The sequence below is a fragment of the Centroberyx affinis genome, unplaced genomic scaffold (genome assembly GCF_046629955.1).
Source record: "Centroberyx affinis isolate AG114_WGS23_722 - 3 ecotype Tasmania unplaced genomic scaffold, CSIRO-AGI_Caff_v1 ptg007367l_1, whole genome shotgun sequence".
In the NCBI taxonomy this organism is placed as follows: domain Eukaryota; kingdom Metazoa; phylum Chordata; class Actinopteri; order Beryciformes; family Berycidae; genus Centroberyx; species Centroberyx affinis.
This window is the reverse complement of record NW_027283716.1, coordinates 30001-40597: the sequence shown is the minus strand read 5'-3', so window position 1 is coordinate 40597 and position 10597 is coordinate 30001. Positions and strand designations below refer to the sequence as shown.

Sequence of the window (10597 nt, the reverse complement as noted above, 5' to 3'; positions counted from 1 at the left end):
CTTTATATCCCATGATGAACGTCCCGTTGTTCCCCACAAAGCTCACCACGAACACAACTTTATTGATCAGCTGGAGGAAACATGACACATGACAGCAGGTTATCAGGAGAGTGGAGGAACAATACGTGAGCAAATACAACTAATGTTTTTTTTGTTTATTTCTAATTTTACTGTTACATAATGAGTTGTGAATGTGGGCGTTCCAATGAGTTAAACACACTAACGCTTCCAAGTTGTAGCCCAAGTTCTATGCCCAGGTGGTAGATGGGTGATGTAGTTTTTATTACATTTAGTTGTTAATTTAGAGCAGGGCTTCTCAAACTCCGGACCGGACTTCAAAATCAATCCGGACCGGACCTTGTGTCTGACGCGTTCTGTGATTGAACGTGTGACACACATTGCAGAGCGCAAGTTAACCATCCTTGATTTTTACTTTCACGGAGCCGCTTGTGTGTGTGTGTGTGTGTGTGTGTGTGTGTGTGTGTGTGTGTGTGTGTGTGTGTGTGTGTGTGTGTCTTTGTCTTTGTGTGTGCCGCACGCCCGTCAGCCACTATTTTCCTATGGAAGGGGCGCAGATTCCCCCGCTCACCACCGGCTGCACAGTGGATCGCGCAAAGAGTTGAAAACAGTTTAACTTGAGCGGATAAAATCAGCGCGTCATACGTCACTTCTCAAGAGAACAACTCAGCACTACTTTGGTTGCCTGGCAACAAACAACACATTACCACTTCGCTTCGTTTCTGCTACTTTTTTCAAAGCGAGGCGGGTCGCCGATTGCGTTACTGCAGCAGATGTTCCCCACCTTCAGAAGGCGGCCATTCATGTGTCGCCATGTTTGGTTCCACATATCGATGTGAATCTGGATTTTCCATGATGAACATTGTTAAAAACTCCTACAGCAGCAGTTTGACCAATGAACAACTGGGTCAGTGCCCAAGTGCCCAGGTTCAAGGCACTGGTTACAGGCAAACAGCCATTTCTCCACTGATTCAAGCCACCATACTGTAGTATTGAATGTGTGTACTTAAAGGTATGTTTAAATTATGTTATGGACATTGATTTATGTCGGTGTGTTTTACTGGCATTGTTCTGGACCTTTGAACTTGTGTTAAATTCATAAGTGGACCTTCAATAAAAAAGTACTCCTGATTTAGAGTCCCCAGCAGTAGGATAATGTTTTCTATGCCCAGGTGGCACGTGGGTAATGTAGTGTGTTACATTTAGCGTCCCCAACAGTATGTGTTCTTAATGCTAATCTGGTAGATGGGTAATGTAGTTTTTTCTTACAATAATTATCCCCAGCAGTATGAATGTGTTCCCTATACCCAGGTGGTAGATGGGTAATGTAGTTTTCTTACATTGAGCGTCCCCAGCAGTATGACTGTCTTCCCTATACCCAGGTGGCAGATGGGTAATGTAGTTTTCTTACATTGAGCGTCCCCAGCAGTATGAGTGTGTTACCTATTTCCAGGTGGTAGATGGGTAATGTAGTTTTTCTTACACTGAGCATCCCCCCCAGCAGTATGAGTGTGTTCCCCATGCCCAGGTGGTAGATGGGTAATGTAGTTTTCTTACATTGAGTGTCCCCAGCAGTATCAATGTGTTATCTATACACAGTTGGTAGATGGGTAATGTAGTTTTTTCTTACAATTATTATCCCCAGCAGTATGAATGTGTTATCTATACCCAGATGGTAGATGGGTAATGTAGTTTTTTCTTACAATTATTATCCCCAGCAGTATGAATGTGTTATCTATACCCAGGTGGTAGATGGGTAATGTAGTTTTCTTACATTGAGCGTCCCCAGCAGTATGAGTGTGTTGCCTATACCCAGGTGGTAGATGGGTAATGTAGTTTTCTTACATTGAGCGTCCCCAGCAGTATGAGTGTGTTGCCTATGCCCAGGTGGTAGATGGGTAATGTAGTTTTCTTACATTGAGCATCCCCAGCAGTATGAGTGTGTTGCCTATGCCCAGGTGGTAGATTGGTAATGTAGTTTTCTTACATTGAGCATCCCCAGCAGTATGAGTGTGTTGCCTATGCCCAGGTGGTAGATGGATCTCAGTATCAGAGCCACTGTTAGCGGTCTGAGGCCGTAACGCTGAGAGAACAAACCCAGAACCGACAGACCAGTCAGGATCCAGAACAACATCAGCAACATGGAGTCATCTATCGCTCCGACTGAGGAGGAGGAGAGGAGGAGAGGGGAGGGAAGGAGAGGATGAGAGGAGAGGAGAGGAGGAGAGGAGAGGAGAGATACAGTTAGTATCAACACTGACAGACCAGCCAAGATCCAGAATAAATGCAGCAGTAGTAGCTGCAGTAGTACAGTAGTAGTAGCAGTAGCTTTAGCAGTAGTAGTAGTAGTAGTAGTAGTAGTAGTACTAGCAGCAGTACCTTGTCCAGAGTCGAAGGGGTAGAAGAAGGCGATGATGAGGTTGATGAAAACGGCCAGGTTGAAGGAGATGGAACCCCACAGAGTCATCCTCCTGGAGAACCAGTACAACACCGGCATACCTGAACACACACACACACACACACACACACACACACACACACACACACACACACACACACACATTAAGGCAAACATTAGCGGATGCTATACACACTCTGATATTCATGTGACTATTTTTAACATTTCCATTCTAGTGACAAACATTATCATACATTTTCATTGACATGTGGATTATACATTACATCAACAAAATGTAAAGTGTGTGTGTGTGTATGTGTGTGTGTGTGGTTTGTGTGTATTAGGATGCATGCTTAAGTGTCTGTGTGTATGTGTATGTGTATGTGTATGTCTTCTTTGTACACTAAAGTGTGTGTGTCTGTATAGATTTGTGCGTGTGCTTGTGTGTTTATGTCTGTGTGTGTGTCTTTTTTCCTCTCACTCCTTAGCTTCTTCTGCCACTCCATCTCTCCGTGGAGGAAGGAGGCCTGGTCGAAGAAGTGCGTGACCTTTGACCCCTGCTCGTCTTGCTCGGTGGTGTTGAAGACGCGGAACTTGGATTCCTCAGTCAGGAACTCACAGATCGGATGGACAGGAAACACAATCTGCTCCATGCTGCGGTCCTCTCTCACTATCTGGAGAGAGAGAGAGAGGAGAGAGAGAGAGAGGGAGAGAGAGAGAGAGAGAGAGAGAGAGAGAGAGATTGAGGGAGAGAGAGAGAGGGAGGGAGGGAGAGAGAGAGAGATTGAGAGAGAGAGAGAGAGAGAGAGAGCGGGAGGGAGGGAGAGAGAGAGAGAGAGGGAGGGAGGGAGGGAGGGAGGGAGGGAGAGAGAGAGAGGGAGGGAGAGAGAGAGAGCGAGAGAGAGAGAGGGAGGGAGAGAGAGAGAGAGAGAGGAGGGAGAGAGAGAGAGATTGAGAGAGAGAGAGAGGGAGGGAGAGAGAGAGAGGGAGGGAGGGAGAGAGAGAGAGAGAGGGAGGGAGGGAGGGAGGGAGGGAGGGGAGGGAGAGAGAGAGAGAGAGAGGGAGAGAGAAAGAGAGGGAGGGAAGGAGGGAAAGAGAGAGAGAGGGAGAGAGGGAGGGAGAGGGAGAGAGAGAGAGGGAGAGAGAGAGAACGAGAGGGAGAGAAGGAGGGAAGGAAAGAGAGAGAGAGGGAGAGAGAGGTGATAATATTTTATGTATTTTCCTTTTATTGTCACCAGGGTTAGACCGATATATGGAGCCAATATTGTCTTTTTATTAATAGTAACAGTACTAGAAGTAGTAGTAGTAGTAGTTGTAGTAGCAATAGTATCAGTATTAGTAGTAGTAGCATCACTAGTAAAAGTAGCAGTAGTAGTAGCAGTGGTAGTCGTAGTTGCAGTATTGGTAGTAGTAGTAGTAGTAGTAGTAGTAGTAGTATCAGTATCAGTAGTAGTAGCAGTAGTAGTAGTAGTAGTAGTATCAGTATCAGTAGTAGTAGTAGTAGTAGTATCAGTATCAGTAGTATTAGTAGTAGTAGTAGTAGTAGTAGTATCAGTATCAGTAGTATAAGTAGTATTAGTAGTAGTACTAGTATCAGTAGTAGTAGTATTATCAGTATCAGTATCAGTATCCGTATCAGTAGTAGTAGTATTATCAGCAGTAGTAGTATTATCAGTAGTAGTAGTATTATCAGTATCAGTATCAGTATCAGTATCAGTAGTAGTACCTCTATCTGGGCGGTCAGCTGCTCATAGTACTCCAGTGGATCTTGTTCCACCACAGCAGCTGGAGCCGTGGACTTCAACATCTGAGACAGAGGCCGGTTGTTCAGGTTCAGCTGCAGACAGACAGGAGACAGGATGAGACCGGAGGACCGGAGGACTGATGTGACGTCTTTTGTTATTGTTACTCTGCTCATCACTGTCAGTTCACAGTATTATGGGATATGAGTTTCATCCTACAAAAGATATGAACAGTCATCCAAAACAATCAGATACAAGCAGCAAGTCAGAGCTGAGCCTGAAGTCCTGCAGTGTGAACAGAGCCCAAGTTTCAGTAATGCACCGAATCAGTGATGTAATCTGACTGTGACGCATTAAGACATGAGACAGAGGAGTGTTGAAAGAACGAAAGAAAGAAAGAAAGAGAAACAAACAAACAGGAGGTGTTTACCATGGAGGAGATGCCCTCCTCTCCCTCCTCCTTGCTCTTCTTGGGAGGTTTGAGGAGGTGCAGCAAGATCTTGTTGTGTCTGGCCAGCTGATGACAAACAAACACACAAACAATCAGAACATTAAATAAACATATACACTACAGTTTATTTACTACAAAACAAACAATGGTTAAATAACTGATCACACGTTTACAAGGTAGAAACAGGAGTAACACTAGATCTCTGCAAAACAAACCAGACGTTTGATTGACTCAGCCAATAGTGAAGCACGGAACTATTGAGCCAGCCAATGAGGAGCTGAGTTTGTACCTGCTGTGCCAGGATGTAGATGTTGTGTCCCACCTCTTTGGGGGAAACCTCCCCCCCCTCAAACTCACTCTCCTGGTGGTAGGCCTTCTTTATCACCTCCACCTGGACACACACGCACGCACGCACGCACGCACGCACGCACGCACACACACACACACACACACACACACACACACACACACACACACACACACACACACACACACACACACACACACATACGCACAGGCAAAATTATGGTCGAAGTTATATTAACACAAATTACATATATTCCCTTAAGTTTTATCAAAATAAATGACAAAATACTGATGGAATTAAATGCTTTGAAATAACAAAATGTAACTTGTCATAATAGAGAAAATGTAAGGAAGAACAGAAGGAAGGAAGGAGAAAAAAGGAATGAGATATAGAGGCAAAGGAAGGAAGGAAGGGAGGAGAGGTTAAGGAGGAAAATGAGAAAAAGAATGATAAATGTAGGGAAGGAAGTAAGGAAAGAAGGAAGTGCTAAAAGGAAGAAAGGGGGAAAGGAAAAAAGAGATGAAGAAAGAGGAATATAAGTAAAGAAATATGAAAGGATTGAGGGAAGGATGGAGAGAAGGATGGAGGGAAGGATGGAAGGAAGGAAAATTAGAAAAAGGAATATAGGGAAGGAAAGACAGAAGGAAGGAAAGAAGGAACAAAGGAAGGAAGGCGTTCTGACCAGCTCTCTGGGTCGGAGGTTGAACAGGATTCTCTCTGCGTTCTCGCTGTCGTGACGACTCTCCATCAGAGCCAGCAGCAGCTTGGAGGCGTTGTCCTGGCAACCGGAGACAACAACAGTCAACAACTGTCAACAACAACCAAGTTTTTATATCCTATTAAAACCATATTGCATTGAAAAGTCCCAGATATTTAGTTTTCTTTAAGATATTAAATTGATACTGGACTCTTGATTTGTTCTGACTTGACTTGCTGTTCTACATTTAGACTTGAGACTTGACATTAATGACATGGACTTGACTTGGTAATCTACATTTAGACTTGGGACTTGACTTAAGACTTGTGCCTCAAGACTTGAGACTGACTTGACTTGGGTTCTGGTGACTTGACTCTGACTTGTACTCTGATGACTTGAAAAGGTTTCTAAAGTCTTGACTTGAGATCTTGTGTTTGTGTAAATGACTCAGATTGAAAGTGATGAGATTTGTTCCAGCAGACGACTGAATTTAAATTCTGTTTTCTGAATTTGTATGGAATGATTGAATTTATTGAAATTGAAACTGATTATAGAAATCAAACTCATGATGCTCTTACCAAGTTTTTATCCTATTAAAACCATATTGCATTGAAAAGTCCTAGATATTTAGTTTTCTTTAAGATATTAAATTGATACTGGACTCTTGATTTGTTCTGACTTGACTTGCTGTTCTACATTTAGACTTGAGACTTGACTTTAATGACTTGGACTTGACTTGGTAATCTACATTTAGACTTGGGACTTGACTTGAGACTTGTGCCTCAAGACTTGAGACTGACTTGGGACTGGAGTGAAGTTGACTTGGTCACACCTGGGTACAGTACAGTGTGTAGACAGATACCTTCAGCTGCAGCACCATCTCCATGCGGTAGCGACACAGAGGACTGATGTCATTCAGGATCAGCGCTGTGATGATGTCAATACCGTTGGACTCATGGGTCACGATGCAAGTCTGGAACACACACACACAGACACACACACATACACACACACACACACACACACACACACCGGATGTTGTATGTTGTTTATGGTGGACAATGTTTTCTGCACTGGCCTTGAAAACTGAATGTATGTTGTTCAGGACAATAAATGGTACTGTAGTAGAATCTACTTCTACTACTTGATCTGTGAATGGTTTACCTGGTTCTACATCTCTGTGATAGATTATTCTGCCTGGTTCTATGTCTCGATGATAGATCATTCTACCTGGCTGTATAAAACAGTGATTGATTATTGTACCTGGTTTTATGTCTCGGTGATAGATGGTTCTACCTGGTTCTATGTCCTGGTGATAGATTGTTCTACCTGGTTCTACGTCCTGGTAATAGATTGTTCTACCTGGTCTATGTCTCGGCGATAGATGGTTCTACCTGGTTCTATATCTCTGTGATAGATTAGTCTACCTGGTTCTATATCTCCCTGGTAGATTATTCTAGCTGGTTCTGTGTCTCTGTGATAGATTGTGCTACCTGGTTGTATGTCTCTGTGATAGATTGTTTTACCTGGTTCTATGTCTCGGTGATAGATTGTTCTACCTGGTTCTATGTCTTGGTGATAGATGGTTCTACCTGGTTCTATGTCTTGGTGATAGATGGATCTACCTGGTTCTCCTGGCAGGGGCCCTGGCAGTACTCGGTGAGCGTCTCCAGGGTCTGGGTGATCAGGTGGACGTTTGATTCGTTGATGTAGAGGCCCAGCAGGCCCAGGCCTCCGGTGGTGCTTCCACACATGATGTCCAGGAACTGAAGGGTCTCACACACCAGGTTGTAGTTGGTCTTATTGTTCTGGCAGCGCAGGAAGTTCTGCAAACACACACCAGTCAATCACTCAGTAATTCAGTCAGTTGGTTAGAGTCAATTATATAACAAGTCAGTTACTTAGTCATTCAATCCCTCAGTCTGTCAGTAAAGCTGGGGACACATTAAAAGATTATCATAGTCATAAACGACAATGAAAAGATTGAGCATGATTGAGAATGTAATTTTTTGTGGTTCACCTGCACGCGTGAGAATGTTTTTTTCCGCAATATTTTGATAAAATAACAAAAATAAACATGCAACCCATATGGCTTGCAGCAATTGTGGTTTGTGTTGCAATTTGCATGAAAAAAAAAGACTGAGAACACATTCAGGTTTCTTTTCCTTTCCTGGCTCAGCCATTGAACACGTTGGATTTTGTGTTTACACTTACGTAATTTTTCCTTCTTGCTTCGTCTGTTGCAATCTTCATTGGCTATTGAAAAATGCTGTTAAGATGTTTGATTTAATCGCGATGTTGCCGATTGGGATCATAAGAGAGATTTGAGTCTTTCACTTCCACATACATAACAATTACAGGTGCGACTACACAGAGCGACCCAGGACGATCCTGGACTAACCTGGAAGACCGTGGATAACCCTGGAAGACCCTGGATGACCCTGGATGACCCTGGACTACCCTGGACTACCCTGGACTACCCTGGACGACCCTGGACGATCCTGGACTACCCTGGACGACCCTGGACTACCCTGGAAGACCCTTGACAACCCTGGATGATCCTGGACTACCCTGGACGACCCTGGATGACCCTGGACGACCCTGGACTACCCTGGAAGACCCTTGACTACCCTGGACGACCCTGGACGACCCTGGAAGACCCTGGACTACCCTGGAAGACCCTGGACTACCCTGGACGACCCTGGATTACCCTGGACTACCCTAGACTACCCTGAACAACCCTGAACGACCCTGGAAGACCCTGGAAGACCCTGGACGACCCTGGACTACCCTGGACTATCGCCGACTCTGCCCGATCTCAAATCGTTGGCATATCGGCCTCAAAAATGGGTAATGTGTCCCAGTCTTAAGTCAGTTACTGAGTGTGCAGTTGGTTCTCACAGAGCACTGAGTTAGTTAGTTAATTAGTTAGTTAGTTAGTTAGCTATCAGTGTAACTGACTTGTAGACCTGGTTGTGGTTCTCAGTTAGTGAGTTCGTTGTCAGTATAACTGACTTGTAGACCTGGTTGTGGTTCTCAGTTAGTGAGTTCGTTGTCAGTATAACTGGTCTGTAGATCCTGGTTGTGGTTCTCAGTTAGTTAGTTAGTTGTCAGTATAACTGACCTGTAGATCCTGGTTGTGGTTCTCAGTTAGTTAGTTAGTTGTCAGTATAACTGACCTGTAGATCCTGGTTGTGGTTCTCACACAGCAGCTGTAGGAACCTCAGAATCGGCTTCATGATGGTAACAGCAGGTCCCATCTCTGTTTCCACCTCTCTCTGCTCCGCTATTGGCTGGGCTGGCAAGGAGGAGGTTACCGGGGCGATGGACTGTCCCTGGACCAATAAGGAGTGACCTCCTGAACCAGAAAGTACCAACGCTCCAGAACCACCTTTAGAGAGGGAGAAGGATATGAGACTATTTTAGTTTTTATTTCACCACTCTAATGAAGTCACACTAGACTGCGCTAACATGGCATAACCTTAAGTTAAACTAAGTTAGACAAATCTACACATAGCTAGACTAAACTAAACCAACCTAAACCAATCTAGACTTAAACTAAACAAACTAAATTAGATCGAAGTAAACTTAGCTAGACTAAACTAAATCACACTAAACAAAACTAGGCTAAAGTAAAACTAAATTAGTTCAAAGTAAACTAGGCTAAACTTAAGCTGAATGAACACTGAATTAGACTAAACTACACTTCAAAACTTAACTTAACCTAGACCAAATTAAGACTATATATACTAAAAGTTAAACTAAACAAGTTTTAACTCGACCAGGCCAGACTGAAGTTAGTCTCACCGTCCAGCTCCTTCTCGTTGGCCTTGTGGCTCATCTCTCCCACGTTAACAGACACTGTGGCCTTTATGTCCATCTGGGCTTCCTTCATCCGCTCATGCAGAACCTTAAAGAACTTCTCCGACTTGTTGTCCCCCATCATCAGCTTATAGAAGGAGTTCTGCAGGAGAGAGAGAGAGAGAAAGGATGTTTTCATACCAACTTTGTTTGAAGGGTTTTTTCCGGACCTAAGACCATTTATACTGAATTTTTGTTGGTCTGAAAGCTGTTTCCTATGGCAGTCAGAAGGACGTACATTAACTTTTTTTTTCTCTTTTGTTATGTTGAGATAACGACTTAATTACCTTGTCATGACAAAACAAAAGTTGTTTTCTCATCATATCGAGATAATATTGTATTGTGATGTGAGATGATATTGTGTGACTGTGAATTCATTCTAGACTGTAATTTAAAATTTCTCCATTAGGTGCAACTCAAGATCTGTACATAAAATGGGATGCATGCTTTCTTTACCCCATAAAGAAAGCAACTAGTACACACACACGAGAGAGAGAGAGAGAGAGAGAGAGAGAGAGAGAGAGAGAAGAGAGAGAGAGAGAGAGAGAGAGAGAGAGAGAGAGAGAGAGAGAGAGGAGGGGGAGGAGAGAGAGAGAGAGAGAGAGAGAGAGAGCTGCACTGTACAGTAGAGAGGTGGCTACAGGGATGCAATGAAGAGCACAATGAAGTATCCACCCTATGTAATCATTAAAGAGACAGAGAATGTGTGTGTGTGGTGTGTGTGTGTGTGTGTGTGTGTGTGTACCTGGATCTCGGTGTTCCTCCCTCCAGCAGGCAGATGGCCAGCTGGATGCTCTCCTGGAAGATCTTGTCGTTCTTGGTGCTCATCACCAGGTCGGAGAACAGCCGGGTTCCTCCCTCTCTGTCCAGACGGCACTGGACCGCCGCCACCGCCGCCCAGTCCCGCTCCTGCTCCACGCCTGCACACACACACACGCACACACACACACACACACACACACACACACACACACACACACAGTCAGAGGGAAGTTGCGTCCATTTCGTTCCATTCGCCTCTCTTCCATTAACGGTGGAAATCTCAGATCCAGATCAAGACCAACATCAACTGATCCTTGGGGCTGAGAGCGATCAAATTTCAGCCAAATTTGTTCTTAAGTGT

General features: G+C 44.1%; 1 protein-coding gene across 1 annotated transcript in view; it reads right to left on the bottom strand.

The window, feature by feature from the left end:
• Positions 1 to 4: 4 nt before the first annotated feature.
• LOC139639490 (inositol 1,4,5-trisphosphate-gated calcium channel ITPR3-like) overlaps positions 5 to 10597 on the bottom strand; it is a gene marked incomplete at both ends in the record, with an annotated part of 40507 nt that continues 29914 nt past the window's right edge. The window contains 14 exon segments of the mRNA XM_071513592.1: positions 5 to 70; positions 2006 to 2181; positions 2398 to 2517; positions 2898 to 3090; positions 4143 to 4253; positions 4589 to 4675; positions 4899 to 5000; positions 5599 to 5694; positions 6476 to 6586; positions 7239 to 7439; positions 8793 to 9004; positions 9421 to 9577; positions 10220 to 10236; positions 10239 to 10394. Of these exon segments, the coding sequence (XP_071369693.1) occupies positions 5 to 70; positions 2006 to 2181; positions 2398 to 2517; positions 2898 to 3090; positions 4143 to 4253; positions 4589 to 4675; positions 4899 to 5000; positions 5599 to 5694; positions 6476 to 6586; positions 7239 to 7439; positions 8793 to 9004; positions 9421 to 9577; positions 10220 to 10236; positions 10239 to 10394 (1805 nt within the window).